This window comes from Lissotriton helveticus, chromosome 9 (assembly GCF_964261635.1).
Source record: "Lissotriton helveticus chromosome 9, aLisHel1.1, whole genome shotgun sequence".
Lineage (NCBI taxonomy): Eukaryota > Metazoa > Chordata > Amphibia > Caudata > Salamandridae > Lissotriton > Lissotriton helveticus.
Window position 1 is genome coordinate 376,360,809 of NC_136070.1, and position 19,288 is coordinate 376,380,096.

General features: G+C 44.8%; 1 protein-coding gene across 1 annotated transcript in view; it reads left to right on the forward strand.

Annotated features, from left to right (window-relative positions):
- Positions 1-19,288, forward strand: part of PAPOLA (poly(A) polymerase alpha) — a 701,574-nt gene that overhangs the window by 53,137 nt on the left and 629,149 nt on the right. Inside the window, exons 2-4 of the mRNA XM_078660129.1 lie at positions 8,989-9,159; positions 9,377-9,443; positions 10,935-11,016. Coding sequence (XP_078516255.1) covers positions 8,989-9,159; positions 9,377-9,443; positions 10,935-11,016 — 320 coding nt within the window. The remainder of the gene's footprint in view (positions 1-8,988; positions 9,160-9,376; positions 9,444-10,934; positions 11,017-19,288) is intronic.

The window sequence follows — 19,288 nt, forward strand, 5'->3', positions numbered from 1 at the left end:
GGGTGACACATTGGAGGCGGTTGGGGTCTATTTGATTTATGCCACCCCTGGCTTTACTCTGTTGGGGGGCAACTTTAACGCAGTGATAGTTCCTGAGTGTGACACTACATCCAGTTCGCACGCAGCCCTCTCTACATGCTTTAGGTACTGGACTGCTGCAATGGATTAGCGATGGCTGCATCAGTAAGCTTTCCACTCCTTTCCCCATGGTACTTCTTCCTGCCTGGACTACTTTCTGCTATCTTTGTCCAAGGTTACGTAATGTGTACACAGATTTTGCACAGGGGGCTCTCGGACCATGCCCCAATACTTCTGACAGTGGTGATGCACCAAAGGGGTGAGCCGGGTGTAGGCAGACTGAATTCCTGGTGTCTGCTGGATGACACGTTTGCAGAAGATATCCGCGGCTTGATAGTTGACTATTTTGAGATGGCATGGTTTCCTCCCCCACTACCCTGTGAGAGGCCTTCCAAACTGTGTTGCAAGGCAAATCCTTTGCACTTATCGGTGAGCACAATAGGCGTAAAGAGGAAGGACTAGTGCAGTTAGAAGACAATATCCGGGACTTTGATCGGATGACTGCTGCTGCCTCATCACTTGCAGCGCAAAGAGATCTGGCACAGCCCACACAGCTCTGAAACAGATACTGCTACACTCTGTGGTGATGAGCCAGCTTCACTCCCAGGAGCGGGTGTACAAATTGGGAGATAAGTCGGGCAAACTGTTGTACTGTCTGACGGCGGCCTCACTGCTCAACAGCCTAGTCACACAACAGTGGTCGATAGCGTGAGATCACCTCCCATTTTCAAGCCCTATATACCCTCCGGGGGCCTGGCGCTGCAAGGGGGCCAACCCCCTTATCGTGTGGGAGAAAGTGGCGACCTTGATCTGCTCCTCACCATGGAGGAGATCCAACAGGTTATATACTAAAGCCTGACAAGCCTCTGGAGGAAAGTGTTTCCTATCGTCCCATCCTCTTCATCAATCATCTTAGCTAAGGTTCTGGCTACAGGCTTGGCCACATTGATTCGCTCTGTTGTTCACCCTGACCAGAACGGCATTATGCCAGGGAGGAGCACCAGGCACTGCCACAGACTACTCTTTCTGGCGTTGGCCCTTCTGGATGAACACAAAGAGGAAGCAGCGCTTCTTCTGGTCTATATCGAGCGGGCCTTTGACACCGTGCACTTGCCCGTCCGTTAGGCGGTTCTCGACAAGATGCGATTCGGCCTGCACTTCAGGAACTGGGTGTTGAGCGACCACTTCCAGTATTTGGATATGATGGTGGCCCTCACTGAGTGCCGCTGTTGGGAGCTTAATGTTGCCCCTCTGGTGGTCCTACCGCAGCAAGTCGTGGGGGAGTTTTCGAAACTGCCCCTCGACTGGGGGTAGGGGCACGCTCTTTAAAATGGTGGCCCTCCCCAGGTTTTATACGTGCTCCAACACTACCAGTACCCATTGCCACTGGTCTTCTTTGTAGACCTCCAAGCCCAAATCTCTAACTTCTTGTGGGCAGTTAAGACCCGTAGGGTATCCTTGGTGAAATGCAGATCCTCCCCGTATGAAGTGGGCCTGGGCTGGGCCGATGAGAAACAGTTTTTCTGGGTGGTCCAAGCTAGTCAACATGAATTACTGGTTCCGGGCTGATAGAGGCGCCCCGGCCCATAGGCTGGAACTGCTACGTCCACCTGGGCTGCTCTACAGCCAGTCGCCCCCTCACTCCTTGCCATTAGTTAGTCACATTCCACTCCAATGCTGGTACCTGATCCTCCGCCATACGAAGTGGTATGGTAGACTCCAGGAGTGACTGCCCTTTCCTGTGGCATGGGACCTGGCTGTCTGAGTCAGCCAGATTGGCTAGCTTTGGCGGTTGGGCCCTTTTTGGTAATTTCATGTTTGGGGATATCTGTGTTGAGGGACACATGAAATCCTTTCAGGAGCTTGCGTTGAAGTTCAGTCTACATAATTCCCAGTTCTATAACTCTCTCCAGTTACAACATGCTCTCGACAAATATAATACCCAACTAGAAGCCCTTCCTGAAGTAAACCCTCTCGACTGCAAGGTGGTTACTGACAAACTGGGTGGGCATGGCATTTCTCACATGTATAAATATTAGGAAGTAATACATCAGACCCCTTACTGACGGGTAGGACTAGATAGGAGGAGGAGGAGGAGGATGATGACGACGACAAATGGACTGAGAGGAAGATGGCCCAGTGCGAGCTTGTTATCTCCAGGCACCTGATCCAATTTAGAATCTTTCATAGGGTCTGCTATTCCCACTAGCGGATCTGGCGCATCGGACGAGCTTCTGGGCCTCAATGTCTGCATTGTTGTCACTCCCCGGATTCCCTGTATTGTGTGCTGTGGAAATGCCCAGTGACGATGAGGTACTGGACGGGGATTAAGGACAGGATAGGGTGGGTGCTGGGTCTCCGGCTAGAGCTCGGCCCTAAAGTTATATTGCTGAGGATCATGGACTAATTGGGTGGGACCGCGCCACGTGCACCCTCCTGGAGGAGGCATATCTGGTAGCAAAGAGGGATCTGGCCCGCCACTGGAGGAATACATCTGACACACCCTTCTATGAGTGGAAAAGGGGCATGGATAATTGTGCTATAATGGAAAAAGTGTTGTACAAAAGACTTGAAGTCCCCCACAAGTATGAATGAGTATGGGCGTCCCTGAAGTGCAATATCAGTACTGACTAAATGTTCCTTGGGGACGATGGGGTTGTCTGTTTTCGCATACCCCTTTGCAGGATCCGAAGGGTTCCTCTGTCGCTGTACAACGTTGCTGCCCACCGTGAACACTGATAGTATGCTGCTGTATGTCTTCTTATTAATTCTCTTATGTGCTATGGCTGTGCTGCTGGGGCTACTAATGTGACTACATTGTTGGTCTTTGTTTTGTTTTCATTATGCTTCATATTGAAAAATCAATAAAATGTTGGAAGAAAAACATTGGCTACATAATTTTGGGCCTTGTATATCTTACAGATGTTTAAACAACGGCATTTGTTATGTGGTTTTGTGGCTGGTATTTTGAGCTCATGAATATACTAAGTTGCTAAGCTGTGACCTGACATGGGAGGAACAGTCTGCTGGTAAGCTTTTCAAAAGAGTTTATGAAAGAGTGGCCTATTGTTAGCTTCAACTGTTTGAAGACCTATTTGGAGCCTTCTGATAGATCGAACTATGACCCTGAGCTCACTGGTATATGAACAGGAAAACCCAAAGACAGCTCTACCTTTATAGGGCTTCCCTGTTTTTGAATATCAAGACCGAAGTCCAGGCAAAGGTAGGGGTGAACCACTTGATGAAAATAACAGCAAAATTAGTATACTTAGATCTGTTTGGCTTTATGCTGAACAGATTGTAAAGACTCCACAACAGGCACTTCAGTTACTGTTGAAAGTGGGCTCTGGGTCTCCAGAACTCTTTGCTATCTTATCCTTAGATGCAGAGAAAGTATTTGACTTAGTTGAGTGGCTTTACATATTTATGATTTTTTTCAAAAATGGGGAATCGACCCAAGGTTTTGATCTCCTATCAAGGTGTTGGACGGTGTGCACATTGATTATATCCTTTTGGGCGCTTCCTGGCTTGATGAGGGCACAATGTAAGTGTGCCCTTTTTATGTCTCCCCATCTGTTTTCTCTTGCTCTTGATCCCTTTGCATGCGGAATTAAAGCTAACTATATATTATATTTCTTTCCTGCTGAACAAGAAGGCACAAAGGGGCGATTTTTTAGCTACTAAGAAGTGTCCTTCTCTAGGTTCTGTAAGAATTCCAGCTTGTTTCTTTTTTTCCTGTGGGTGATCATTCCCATCACAATGCTTTCATTGATTAGCTTGCTAGATACAAAATTCCATATTTGGGGCTGCACATTGCACCAGCAGGGATGATTTCTTTAAATAGAAGTTTTGAATTAACACATTGCACTGGAGGAATATACTTTTGGGTTGGATTGCATATATTAAATGGTCGTGCTGCAGAATCTCCTGTAAGGCCTCTGAAATAGACCTTAGTTAGTTTCGGAGCATTTGTTCGTTAGACTTGATATTTCTTCTTTGCAGTGGTACTTTAGTTTAGTTAAGATCACAATAGCGATGTTCGATTAGGGGATCTATCATAGGGCAAAGATCTTGTCGTTAATGGGCTTTGAAATTAATAGTACTGAATGAATGGTCTTTTTTCCAACCAGTGGGAGCCCTTTTGGAGTCGACCACTCATTGGGTAAGAGGAGTTACTCCGATGCTATAAACAGCATGCAAAAATCAGTTCGCACACCTCAACCCACTAAATTGATTCTGTGCGCTTGGAAGACTGCCACAGCGTTGCAAAGCTAGGGTGTGATGGGACTTGAACCTACATTTCTTCCACATGGACAAGTGCAGTTTTGTCTGACCGTAGAGTGCTGGGGTTCAGGAATTGGGGACTCTCGGGATTCTGATAAAAGGTAGATATTTATAATGCACAAGGCATAAAATTATTTAAGTGTGAGATAAGGCTGAGTTTCAGGATCCACAAATTCGACCTGATTTGCAAAGTACATGCATAATAATGACTTGACCTGAAGCCTCTCCTTTCGAATTTGAGCTAGTGAACTAACTCCTGACAAACGGACTGTGTCCGTGACACGCACACAGGATAGTGATGAGCTGTGTACCAAGGAGTAAATGTTACCTACATGGTGACTTCAGTGCTGTTGCTCCCCATTATCCAAGTCCACTTTCATCCTTCTTTGTATACGTCTTGCATACGCTATACCCACTGTACTAAGGTGTGTACACACGCAGTGCAGTAAGGGAGATGGGAAGGTTTTCTAAAGCAAACAGCTGCTTTTCCATGTTCCAACATATCCTTTCAAGCCAGCATTAGCAAAGCCAACAAGTATGGATTTAATGTGCCAATGTGTGAAAACCACAGAAATGTACACTTCCCTTTATATTTTGCTGCACACATTTTTTCACAATAAAACCAGCCCTAATAGATTGGCCAGTGTTAGGAAAAAAGTTACAACAAGAGATTGCTTTCTGTATAGAATGCATTTGAGATCAAGACGTGTTTGTGACAAACGCATGAGGATTATACCTTTTATGTGTAAAATAATTCCTCCTGGAAGGCAGGATGATAAACCAAACAGTCAATGGCATAGGTGAGAGTAATCCTCCTCTGGGTGAAGTTAAAGCTAAAGATAGTTTGCTCCCTACGTTTTTACAATACTGTAGGAGTTTGGTGTGAGTTCTGTCATTGGAGTACTGCTTAGTTGGTTTGCAGTTCAAAAGTAAAGGTCGGCTTCTTCGCCTACCACACACACCATATAATATTTAGCAAAAACCCAGTCCTGATTGAATTTTGAATGGAATACCCAGTTTTGGTGTTCTGTTTTTCACTTTGGCTACTTAAGCGCATCATTTGTACTGTTCATCTGTGTTCATTAGGGATTTTGTGTATAACTGACTGACCGGTAATGAGAGAAACCCAAATAAGGCATTTTCCCCATGTCCTTTAACTACAATGGTTTTCTATAGCTCCAGTTCAATTGGTATTGGGGTTCTTTACCCATAACCATAACTATACATGTAGGATATGCTCACACAGTAGGATGAATGTCAGACTAAGCAAACCATAAGCTGAGCGAGATGGAGTTACGGGGGGGGGGGGAATAGAGAGGTCAAGCATGATATTTCGGTATGATAGCTATAAGTATAGAGATTGTAAGGTAATCGTAATAATTTGGAGCATGGCTGAGATGTAAATACAAGAGTGTTAAGTGTCATGGACTTCGGGTGCAAGTGGTCTCCTGGACAGAGAAGATCTTGATTTCTCTATTTTGGAAACAGGAGAGTATTTAGTCTCTTCCTAAAAGAGAGGATATCTGATGCTATTGTTAATTGTTAATTGGATAAGGAGGGATTTCCCGGTGGCAGGGGCAGATTCTGTAAAGGATTGTCTTTAAGCTAGGGAGGACCTGAATTTTGTATGGTTATAATGAGCCATTTGTTATTGCATGATATTCTAGAAGCCCAAGAGATTTCAGCAAATCATTTATATAGCTAGTAATTCCCACGTGAATAGCTTTGAACGTGAAGACAATATTTTGAATTTGAATCCCTCTTCCAGTGGATGTCAATGGGGATCCCTCAGAATAGAAGATATGTGGTCACATTTTCTTTTCTCAGATAACAAACTGATTAGTGCAGGACTGCTTTCAGGGGCAGCATATTTTTTGCAGAGAGGCGAGAAAGGATGGCATCACCTGCGTCACATCTGGGGATATGCTTGATCTTCTTAAGTTGGTTGTTTGAAAGCAGATGCCTAAATATTTTTAATGGGCGTAAAAGGCAATTTGGTCAAGCTTGTTACCTTGAGGTTAAGATGATAGTGTGTTGTCAATGTTGAAATCCATTGACTTTGTGGTGGGGTTGGGTACGCATCTGTAGCATGACAATGCTGTAATTAAGGTTGGATCAATCCTCCTGGTTGAGTAGCACACTAATAGAATTTCAAATTTCTGAGGGTTAAGCTTGAATGAGTTTTCGGATGCCCTGGAGAAAATCTGGTTCATGTCTCTTTTGAGAGTTTGTATGTCTACTGCAGAGTTGAGTTTTTTAGTGTTTTTAATTCTTTATTAGTTACTTTACCAACAAAATGCAATTTTAAAGACAATAACATTAATCACACAGTTATAATGAATATATACATTTTTGTTGTGCTGTGCTCTGTTTGTTTGAATTTTCATAGATCCAAAAGGATTGAATCATCGGGCAATTGCACATAATATGTCACAACCAATGGCATTACGTTTCCAGCAGAATGTGAAAGTAGTCCTGCTTTGTGCAATTTTACCGGCGTCCAGTGCCAATCGTGAAGAATTTTAAATAGACAACATTTTAGTCTAGCCTCTCGGGCACCCCATCTAAATTTTCCAGTACCTCCACCCACTCCTCATCTTCATAAGAAACTGATATCCTCAGTTGGTATCCCTAATCTTTACGCTGTTATTGTCTGTCTGGTTTTAACAAACAAAAATCTGTTGCAACCCTATTTTTAATGTTTTTCAACACTTCACCTGAGGACTGCTTTGGGAATAATAAATGGAGCATGAGGAGGCATTGCAAGAATAAACTGACCCATAGGCCCAAGTGAGACAGGGCTTCAAGGGGAGCCTTCACCTCTGCTTTAGAGTTAAAATAGAACGTTTTTCCCCTCAGGATTTGCTGGATTGGGTGCTCCTGGACTTTGCAGATCAACCTTGGGGCCTAGGGATAATGGATCCTGACTTAATTTTTTAAATAATTTCAATTGGTTGAATCATAGCTTGTGTACAGGATTAGTTTGAGGGCCAGGTCATAGACCAGAACGTGCAGCCAACGCTGGTACTACTTGACAGTAGACCGAGCAGAGAGGGGTTTGGTCTCCCATTGTGATTTGGAAGCGTGACTTTGCCGCTAGCTGTCATTGGAGCGGTTGCCTTTGTAGACTTCTAATGGAGTTGTTCATCAAAACTCCACAAACATTCACTGAAGAACAGTTGAGGAAAAGTTATAGTCGGCTCTGGTCCAAACAAATCTGTAAACAGAACATTTAATTAATGTTTAAGAAATCCTAAAATTCCAGTTAAAGTGTAGGTATGTTTCTGAAATAAAACGGAAAAATGATGAAATTCCTCAGTTATGGTGAACTCTGCGCACAGTAGCATGTATACCTGCGATGAAATCATTAATCAACACACAGAATACAATACAGGTAACTTACATAAACAAACATCATACTGTATCCATAGTTGTTTCATTTGTAATGTTAAAGATCTATATCATTCAAATAGTGCGATCATTTAGTCCTCTGTAACATCAAGGGAGGGAGGTCCATGAACATTGTATTTTATTAATTAAGTATGTCCTTTCTGATTGGTTTCAATAAATCACTCAGAAATGACCTCTGTACTCTAAAGGTATCGCCAACGTGATTAGGTGGGCATACAACCTGCTACATGCGAAGGATGGGACTCTTTGCTCCCTGCTCAAAGCAGAGACCTTTGACTCCGACTCATCGAAACAGGTATTCTTCAAAAACATGTCTATTGCCTTTAAACTGGCGGATATTAATGTCAACCTGCTGCTAACTTGGACACCATCTCAATTGAAACTTTTTCTGAAATGCTATACCCCAAAACTTAGCTTTGAACTTGACTCCTTGCATTGCGCCAAATTAACTTTATATAAAAACATTACGGAAACAGTGGTGCTTAAGAAAACACAGAAATATATAGATTTTAATCTCACGCATGGCGCCAGGAGATCAATCATTCTGCTTCGGCTGGGCATTTTACCCGTCCAAACTATAACAGCGAAATGGCATCCAAACGAAACCACATTATGCAGCCTATGTAATGGCGGGGAGCAAGACTTAGAGCATCTACTGTTCACCTGTCCCAATCCAAAAGTAGTAGCGGCAAGGGCAAAACATCTGTACCCCATATATGTCAGATGCCGTATTACCACCGTAAAGGAACTGATTATTACATGTAAATCTCCCCCGAATGAACTAGTATGTTATAAATTTTTAAAACCTTTTTTATCTTTGTACTAACATGAGAAGTTTTAAACATTGTAGTAATTGAATCTTATTTGTATAATATTTGTGGTCCTCAGTGGAGTACCAAAGCAAATAAATTAAACTTGAAAACTTGAACTGACCTCTGTTCTTGCCTACATGGTGTTAGAATCACTAGCAGAAGAATGTTTTCAATATCTCAAGCAGTAGAGACAGTTTGTGTGTTAGCTATAACTGTGTTTGTGAAGGTGTTTGATTTGTTTTGTGCACAGACAAACTGCAAGTAGAATGCATCATTTGGAGCATTTTCTGTCCTTTAGAAAAACTACAGAATCCTAAAACTCATTATTCATTCATTATTTGTATATCAGACACTTTATTATCTCTCTACATGTCACTAATCATTTTTTTTTATTGAATTTCAGCCCGGTTACAACCCAGGGATCACAGACACCTCAGCCTCAGAAGAACTATGGCATTACTTCACCTATAAGCTTAGCCAGCCCCAGGGACACAGATAGTACCCTTACACAGAAATTAATAGAAACGTTGACACCTTTTGGGGTTTTCGAAGAGGAAGAGGAATTGCAGCGACGGTGAGGACATGCATTGTATTCTGTTTTTTGTTATAAATATGTAAACTACCATTGTTTGCACGCCTGAACTTTGTTGGTTGCAGAGAAAAATTATTACCCCAAATGTCTGACTTTTGTGTAAGAAGTTTAGAACACTGAAAAAGCTAAAGTTTACATTCATTGTAATGTTAATTACCTCTTCCAATTTGTGTGCTTACATTTCTTCTCTCATTCACAGGATTTTAATTTTGGGAAAATTAAATAACCTTGTTAAGGAATGGATACGGGAAATCAGTGAAGTGAAGGTATTATTATCTTGTGTAGTCCTATTTTATCTATAGTATTATGTTATTAATCAGAGTTAAAGTGCATATGTGCTATTAAAATATGTAAATGGGGTGAAGTGTTGTTTTTAGGTCTTGTCTAAGATAGTGCATGCACATCTGTTGCTATTTTGTCACCTTGTAGGGGGTTTAGAGCCCGCCCGTTTGTTACCATTGGTTGACTTCATTGCCATTTGCTTGCTTTCTGTTGATTATCCCTGTGGGCTTTCCTCCCACTTTCATTTGTACTGCCCTTGGATTATGAACGCATTGCTATGTCCTCCGTCTGCTTGGTTCTCAGGCGCACTTTTTTGTTGTTGTTTAAGCACTCTACAAGAGTGCATGTGTTTTCCTGCTGTCTCCCTTGTGTATTTCTTTCTCCCATTTGTTTTCAGCTCCGCAAGTGCCATGTTGCTCTCTTGCTACCAATTGATCTCCTGCCCATGTGTTGCATCTACGACCCATGCGCCGTGTTGCTTCTGCCTACGGTTTGCTTCCCTCACCAACTTCAAAAATCCCTCCCCAACCACACCCCATGTTGCTATATATATCTGACATACTCCGTATCGATGCACTAGAAAGGTATATAATGGTTGGTGGAGAGCCTGTAGAAACCGTGCATGCTATTTGTTTGCCACTGATCAAGATTCACAACCTTCCATATCTGTGTGTAAGTCCACCACGCTAAAACTCGAGTTTCGGGAAAGGAGGATACACACCAGCTACTTATTTTGCAGCAGAAGACGAGTATTGTTCTGGGAAAAGTTTGTATTATGAAACTGTTCGGAGCGTTGGAGGCTGGTCTGATGCAAGAAATAGATATCTGATCAAATTAGTGCTGATGACCTCCGGATACTGAGGCTCTTGGCAGTGGTATTAAGACCTCCGACGTTATATGTGGTTGTGTTCAGCATTTGAAAAAGTATGAATGCCCTCTTATGGAGTCACACCACCATTGTTGGTTCAATTGGCTGGGCTCCCGTCCTGAGTCTATTTGACAATATTCATACAAGGATGGAAAAAACAGTGTGCAAGAGCAAAGCCACGTATACACTCACCCAAATTTCCATAAGCAAATATAAAGTAATTTATGGTGTCGCCCAAACCCTGTAATTGCAACATTGGATTATATCACATGTTTACCAGTTATGTGAGATATATATATTATGTATACTTAATTATTTTTTTAACTTTTTTTTTTTTAATCACAGCCATGTTGCAAGAAGTTAAACTTGTACATTAAGATAAAACCCCATTGAGGATGCCACCTCCAATAGTGAGGCGGCATCCTAACAGGAGGAATCTTAATAGTAGGATGCCTCTTACCTATTGTATACAGACATTGTACCACGCAATGTGTTTTAATAGATTTAGTATGTGTTTTTCCTACTAGTTTGTCATACAAGTTCCGCATAGGTGAAAAGAGAGGATTTTGTAAAAAATATTATGTTAACTTCTGCTTTTTACATTTAGAATCTTCCACAGGCTGTGATAGAAAATGTCGGAGGGAAAATTTTTACGTTTGGATCTTACAGATTAGGAGTGCACACAAAAGGTATGGTTTCTTGACTCGTAACTGAGAATGCATTTTCATCTCTATTTTGGAGACTGCCTCTCGTTGGTTGTAGAGCAGTGCTATCTATAACTATGATATCACTAGCTGTATCACTAAAGCAAGTATGTCATGAATGTGAAACACAACCATGCATTATTTTGTGGTGACACATTTTTGGAATTGGAAAAAATGGTAACTCTCCATAGTTTTATAAACCTTGCTTTTTACTATGGCTTCTGAATGTCCCCTCATTCTTACTTTATCTTGTTTCGTATTTCATTTATTTATGTATTTGTCAGGGGTAAATGGTAAGTCTTGCAGTCTCTTACCAGGGCTTGGGTTAGTGATTTGTCCCAAGTCATCGATTGCAGATATCAGGCAGATTGCTCTGCTTGTGCCAGGTTCTTGATACTAGCAGGTAAGTGTTAGCTCAGGTTGCACTATGTGTCATTTTTTTTTTCAAAACATAGTTTATTGTTTTTCTACACAAAACATACATTGACCGTTGCAAAGTACTCGTTATCCCAACCCCTGTGGTGATATGCCATAAAAATATGTCAGTTCTTACTATCAGAATCTCCATTCAAACAAGGTTTCGAATGTTTTAACCCAACATACTTCAATCTATCCCCCATCTTTCCCTACCTCCTCCCCAAAACCTGTCACCAACGCCAGAAGTAGTGTCCGATCTTCTTGATAAATACGCGCAGGATTGATTGTGTGTTTTCCTACATTATGCCCTGTCATGATCTAAGGTCATACCTCAATCATTGAACTATTCTACACCATTATCCTGTGTCCCATATTCTCGTAGCGCCTGCACCAATACTTCCATGCTGTTGCTTCTCATTATTTAGCCTACGCGCTTGCTGATAGCGTAACGTGCTTTCGCTGCTAGCCCATTTAAGAAATTCATTCTTCCATCTGTGTGTGCTGGGGCCTACAGTTGCTTTCCAGTGTTTTGTGATTTCGTGCTTTGCCTGTATAAGCCCCATATCTACAAACTTGCTCAAAATCTTATTCTTGGGTGTGTGAGGGAACCAGTGTAAGACACTGACGGCCATATCAAAATCTATCCGCTGTTCTGTTATGGCATTTAATGTGCATCCTACCTCCTTCCAATATGGACCCACCTCTGGGCAGGACCATAGCAAATGCGCCAACTCCAAGCCTGCTCCCGTGCACCTTAGGCACGCTGCTTCCTTTACATTAAAAAAATTCTTAATCTTCCCTGGCGTCAAGTATGCTCGGTGAATAATATAGAAGTGTACTAATTGGAACCTGGCGTTTCTCGTACTTTTCCAGGCCTTCCGCACTATTTGCGCTCAGGTCGCATCAGGAATGGTTTTCCCCACATCTACCTCCCATTTCTCCTTCAAAGTGTCCAAAGGCAATAGCGTTTCATTGAGCATTCTGGTGTACAGGCATGTGACCGCTTTAAAGGTCCCTGCTGCCATCATAACATACTGGCAGGCTCGCGTTGTCCTAGTTCCATCAGCCCTTCCTGCCAGTGTGCTTGTATCGCCCTCGTCACTGCTGCGTGTAGCAGGAAATCCCCTCTCGGTATATCAAACCTTTCTTGGAGTGTCTGATAGGGTAGTAGTGTTCCATCTTCAAATAGATCTCCTAGCATTTGGATTCCTGCTTCCTCCCAACCTTGTAAGTGCGACCAGTCACCTCCATGCGCCAATGCCGTCACCATTCCGAGGGGAATTTCGGGTGCATATGGGTGCATCACCCCCGCTTTACGTTGAGAGCGGTTCCAGCACAGTCTCATTGTATTCTTTTCCAATGTCAAATCCCTGAGATTCAGTTTCTGCTGCAGCGCGATAAATGAAAGGACATGGCGTGGGGTACCCTCATTTCTTTTGTGCTCCAGGCCTCTAAATACTCTTGCTACTTCTTGCGTAAATATCTGTAGTTGGGCCGCTAAGTAATAGAATTCGAAGTCTGGTACCGCTAGCCCTCCCTCGATCTTAGGCCTCAAGAGCGTTGTCTGCGCTACTCTGCGTCGCCCCGTGCCCAAGAGGAAAGACACTACAAGCGATTTCAACAGCTTAAAAAAGTGGTTAGGTATCCACACTGGCAATGTTCTGAAATAATATAAAAACCTAGGGAGTGCTATCATTTTAACAGTGCTATACGACCCGTCACTGACAATGGGAGGGTGGTCCAAAAGGCCATACTGCCTTTCAGGGCCCTTATACTACGTCCTATATTACCTTCCAGCAGGTCTGCTGTCTCATGATAAATGCATTCTCCTAGGTATTTCAGGCCAGTGGGCTCCCATCGCAACATTCGTATCGTATTGGGCTGTCTCCCTCGCTGTGCTGGGAACAAGCATGTTTTAGGCCAATTGACTCTCAATCCCGATAGTTCCCCAAAGTCCGAGAGCAATCTTTCAGCTCCTGTCAGTGCCTTGTCAGCATCCTCAAGGAATAGTAGCAGGTCATCTGCGTACAGTGATATATACTGTTGGCCGTCTCTTTTTTTTTTCTTTTTTTTTCCGGAGTTTTATATAGCGCGAACTAGAACCGAATCAGTTATCAGAGCGCTTTACATAGCACCAGTTACGTTACATGAGGACACACTTTCATTTTTTTTAGGCACGGGGAGATTAAGTGATTTGCCCAGAATCACAGGGGTTTTTTGGCGTCGTTACCGAGACTCGAACCCAGATCCCCAGGTCCGAGGTCGAGCGCCTTAGCCGTTAGGCCAACCCCTCTCCCCTACTGTGTCTCTACTCCTTAATTCTCCATAGTGGTCTCCCTTCCTTATCTCAGTCGCAAGGGGTTCTACAGCCAAACCAAATAACAATGGGGATAATGAGCACCATTGTCTTGTCCCCCTTTCTACAGGATATTGCGAGGATATTAGTGTGCCTACCCTTACTCTAGCCATTGCAGATGTGTATAGCACTTTCGTCCATTGCAAGTACCCGTCTCCCAGGCCAAATCATTCCAACACTTTATATAGATATTCCCATTCTAAGCTATCAAAGGCTTTTTCAATATCTACCGATAGTACCATTGGGTGTTGCGCCTCTGGGTGGTCTTCTCCCAACAGTCGCACCAAGCGTCGAATGTTCGCAGTTGTGTTTCGTGTCGGTATGAAACCCGCTTGATCTTCGTGGACTAGTGCGGTCATGTGCTGTAGTAATCGGGTCGCTAAGATACTACTCAATATTTTATAGTCCGTAGTTAACATCGATAGAGGTCTGTAAGAGGCTGTATTTCTGCCTTCCCTCCCTGATTTCAGCAGCGATATCACGAACGCTTCACGCATAGATTGTGGTAAACGTCCTAACTCCCTTGCCTCTTTGTAGACTTCTTGGAGTCTGGGTGCTAATAAGTCAACGTATTTCGCATAGAATTCTATGGGCAGTCCATCCAATCCTGGAGTTTTGTTGCGGGCCATACGCTTGATGACACTTCGTATTTCCCCTAGTTCTATGTCCTTCCCTAGCTCTTCCGCCTTTTCCTGTTCCAACACTGGTAGTTGTAAATCCCTGAGGAGTAGGTCTATGGCCGGATCCCCGGCCTCCAGCCTACTTTTGTAGAGAGCTTCATAATAGTTTGTGAAGCATTGCAAGATCTCGTTTTGGGTGTAAACCACCTCTCCTCCCTCTGTGTCTAAGGCCACAATAGGGGAAGGAGTAGTTTCTGTTCTGTAACTCCAGTTCTGTAGTAGGGGTATCTCTGTTATAGTCATAATCTAGTGAATAGTCCCGCCCATGTGCGTGGACCCCGGCAATCAAAATAATCTCTTAAGATGTCAAAAAATTGCAGAACTGCAAAGACACTTAAGAGAAAATTTAAAGACAAATAATGCAGCCTATATCCACAGGCTACACTGTCCAGTACTTCAACTAGAAATTCCACCAAAAATCCACAAACAGCAAAGCCTGTCCAGATTTCCCTTGTTTTTACTGCAAAAACCCCTCAGAAATGATAGAGAGGAAGGCCTGGACAGACAAGCCCCATAGGCTGCCATTATGTGGCTCAAACAGGATACTGTGCCTTTAAGGAAACCTTCTAGAACCTTCTCCCAGTATCCCAGAATGCATAGCAGGTCCCACTGACTTCAGTTCTTTTTGAAGGCGTAAAAACGCCAGACCTGTAGCATTACTTACATGAACAATTCTCCACCGGGGAGGAGGGCGGGCGCTTATGACTATAACAGAGATACCCCTACTACAGAACTGGAGTTACAGAACAGAAACTACTCCTTCTGTAGTAGGGGATCTCTGTGTATAGTCATAATCTAGTGAATAGAATGGCAAGCCCATCCCCACACCAAAGCGGCGGTGGAGAAAAAACATAACGCCACTACTGTGCGAACAAATTCCGCAGCGAAGCCTGCCCAACCTGAGCGTCTGCCCTGGCATCAGAGTCCAGGCAGTAATGCTTAGCAAAGGTATGAACCGACTTCCAAGTGGCGGCCTTGCAGATTTCTGCAATCGGCACATTACGGAGCAAGGCTGTTGTGGCAGCTTTGCCCCTGGTGGAATGAGCCTTAGGCTTACCTCCTAAGGTCTTATTAGCTTTTTGGTAACATAATTGAATGCAGGACACAATCCACCTAGAAATGGACTGCTTAGAGGTAGCAAGACCCGTCCTGACTGATCCATAATTGACAAACAATTGGTCTGACCTACGAATATCTTTGGTCTTATCCAGATAAAATTTCAACACCCTCCTAACATCCAGGGAATGCAAAGATCGTTCCGCCGGAGAGGAAGGATTCTGAAAAAACGTAGGTAAAGTTATGGTCTGGTTGACATGAAAATCAGAAATAACCTTGGGAAGAAATTTAGGGTGAGTACGCATCACAACCTTAGCAGCATGAAATACAGTATAAGGTTCAGTACAACACAACGCCTGAATTTCACTCACCCTGCGGGCCGATGTAATGGCCACGAGGAACGCCGCCTTCCAGGACAGGTGCTGCAACGAAGCCTTGTGAATGGGTTCAAAAGGCTCCTTCATCAATCTGGACAGCACCACATTCAATTCCCATGAAGGCGAGGGAAGCCTGACAGGAGGGAACACCTTCTTCAATCCTTCCAGAAAGTCTTTGATCACAGGGATCTGGAAAAAAGAAGTCTGTGAAGGACATTTCCTGTAGGCAGTCAATGCAGCAAGATGAACCCTAATGGAATGAACATTAAGGCCAGACTGCGCCAAATGTAAAAGGTAAGGAAGGATGACATCTTCCTTGCAGGTTGTAGAGTCATGGTTCCTAGACTGGCACCAGATACAAAACCTCTTCCACTTGTAAGCATATGAAGTCCTAGTGGAAGGCCTCTTAGACTCCTTCAGTATGTCCATGCAATCTTCGGGCAGATTCAGATGTCCATACTGCACTATCTCAGGAGCCATGCCGCCAAACTCAAAGACGAGAGGCTGGGGTGTAACATCCGCCCCCCGAACTTCGTGAGAAGGTCCGGCCTGCACGGCAACCGAATGTGAGGAAGGAGAGATCGGTGAAGCAGGTCCGTGAACCACCACTGCCTGGGCCACTCCGGGGCAATGAGAATCATCCGAGCCCTGGACCGGGCCAGCTTGATGAGTACCGTCGGAATCAGGGGAATGGGTGGAAAAGCGTACAGAAAGCCGTTCGACCAGCTGATCCATAGCGCATTCCCCAGCGACCCCGGCTGGTAGTACCTGGAGGCGAAGTCTCGGCATTTGCTGTTTTCGGCGGTGGCGAACAGATCCACGTCTGGAGTTCCCCACCTTGCGAAGACTTCTCCCAGTACTTCGTCGTTTATGACCCATTCGTGGTTTTCCTGAATGAGTCTGCTGAGTTCGTCTGCCTGAACATTCTGCACACCTGGCAGATGGGTAGACGTGATCGTCAGTCCTCTGGCCAGGAGCCAGTGCCAGATCGCCTGCGCCTCCTGTGACAGAGTGCGAGATCTCGAGCCCCCCTGCTTGTTGAGGTAGTACATCGTGGTAGTGTTGTCCGTTTGCACAAGCAGGGAGCTGGTCTGGAAGGACGGAAGAAAGGCCTTCAGTGCCAAGTGAACAGCTCTGAGTTCCAGGAAGTTGATGTGATAAGTGGCCTCCACCGGAGACCACGTTCCCTGAATCTGTAGAGTCCCGGAGTGCGCTCCCCTTCCCAGGAGAGAAGCATCCGTCACGACAGTCTGCGTGGGAATGTTCTTGTGAAAAGGAACCCCTCTGAGGAGATTCTCCGCCGAACACCACCACTTCAGAGACTGAAGAGCATGCAGAGACAGTCGTATCCTGTCGTCCCAGGATCCTTTCCTCTGATCCCACTGATCCTCCAAGCACTCCTGCAGCGGTCTCATGTGCAGTCGTGCGTGCGGCGTCAGAAAGACACAAGAGGCCATCGAACCCAGTAGAGAAGACACCGTCCTCACTGTCGTAGATGGAGTCGACATCAGAGCCTGAGCCTTCCGAAGGAGAGATAATCGTCGCTCTTCCGAAGGAGACACGCTTGCTGACAGCGTATCGATGGAGGCTCCCAAGTACTGTATGCATTGGACCGGAGTCGGGACCGACTTGGCCATGTTGATGTGCAACCCCAGCTTGTCCAAGAGAACGCACGTCTTCTGGAAGTGCGCTCGCGCTTCCGAGAAGGAGGATGCCTTGATCAACCAATCGTCCAGGTACGGGTAGACAAACACCTTGTTCTTCCGCAGGTGCGCTGCCACCACCGCCATGCACTTCGAGAATGTTCTCGGCGCAGACTTCAGTCCGAATGGGAGTACTGTGTATTGATAATGATTGGTGCCGACTTGGAACCGCAGGAACTTCCTGTGTTTGCGTGCAATGGGCACATGGAAGTATGCATCCTGTAGGTCTATTTATTTATTTATTTTATTTATTTTACAGATTTATAGAGCGCATGGCTGCCCATAGGCGTCCCAGCGCTGAGAGACAAAACCTGAAGAGGGATATTTTATGGGAACAGCCACGTTTTGAGAGCTCTACGGAATGTAAGAAGATTGGGTTGGGCTCTGAGGCTAAAGGGGAGCGAGTTCCAAAGTTTGCCGGCGTTGAGGGAAAACAGTCGGCCGCCTGAGCGGGCCTTTCTGATCCTGGGGATTGAGGCTAGGAAGCAGTTGGAGGAGCGAAGAGGTCTGGGAGTGATGTAAGGTGAGATGAGATTTTGGAGTATGGGAGGGGCTTTGCCATGCATGATCTTGTGTGTCGTGCAGAGAGCTTTGAATTGAATTCTCTCTTGGATGGGAAGCCAATGGAGGGCCTTAAGTGATGGTTTGGCAGAGCAGTGACGATGGGTGCCTGTGAGCACGCGGGCTGCCGCATTCTGGGCCGTCTGGAGTTTGGCTAGGACTTTTTTGGGGGCCCCTAGGTATAGGGCATTGCCATAGTCCAAACGGGAAAGTACAAGGCCATGGATGAGGAGTTTGCGCGATTGAGTCGGAAGCAGGGGTAGTATTTTTCTTGCCGATCTTAATAGACCGTGACAGGTTCCAGCAACTTTCCGTGCTTGGGCTGAAAAATTAAGTTCTTCATCCAACCAGATGCCCAAGCTTTTTATTTCTGGTTTAGACACAGGGGGGGGGCCCATAGCTGACGGCCATATGGAGATAGAGCTGTATAAAGATTGATTACCTAAAAACATAATCTCCGTTTTTTCGTTATTTAGCTTAAGGTGGGAGTTACTCATCCATTTTGTGATTTCGGTCAAGCAGGAGTGAAGGTTGGGAATGGAGAGGTCTTGCTGGCTGAGAGAGACCACAAGTTGAGTGTCGTCGGCATATGTCAGGAGTTTGATGCCGTATGGGACGACGACCTTCTCGAGAGGGGACATATAAACATTAAAAAGGGTTGGGCTCAAAGACGAGCCCTGAGGAACCCCACAGTTGATGGGTGTCGGTCTGGACGTAAAGGTGCCCTCTGTCACCTGAAAAGATCGGTTTTTGAGGAAGGATTCTAACCACGCCAAGGCCATTCCTGTGACTCCAAGGTGTTTGAGTCTTTGGATAAGGATGTGGTGATTGACGGTGTCGAAAGCGGCACTAAGATCCAGGAGGATCACTGCCACTGATCCTCCTGAGTCTATGATCTTCCTTGCCTCCTCGACTACCGCCAATATAGCTGTCTCGGTGCTCTGGCCTGGCCTGAATCCTGTTTGGGAGGGTTCCAGTAGTTTATTGGACTCAAGGTATTGCACAGAGCCAGTCCCCCTGTTGCAACTGAGGATAAATCTGATGCAACGACAGCATGCAAAACTTTTCCCTGCGAATCCACTTGTTTGCCTGTCGCAAGTCCAGAAT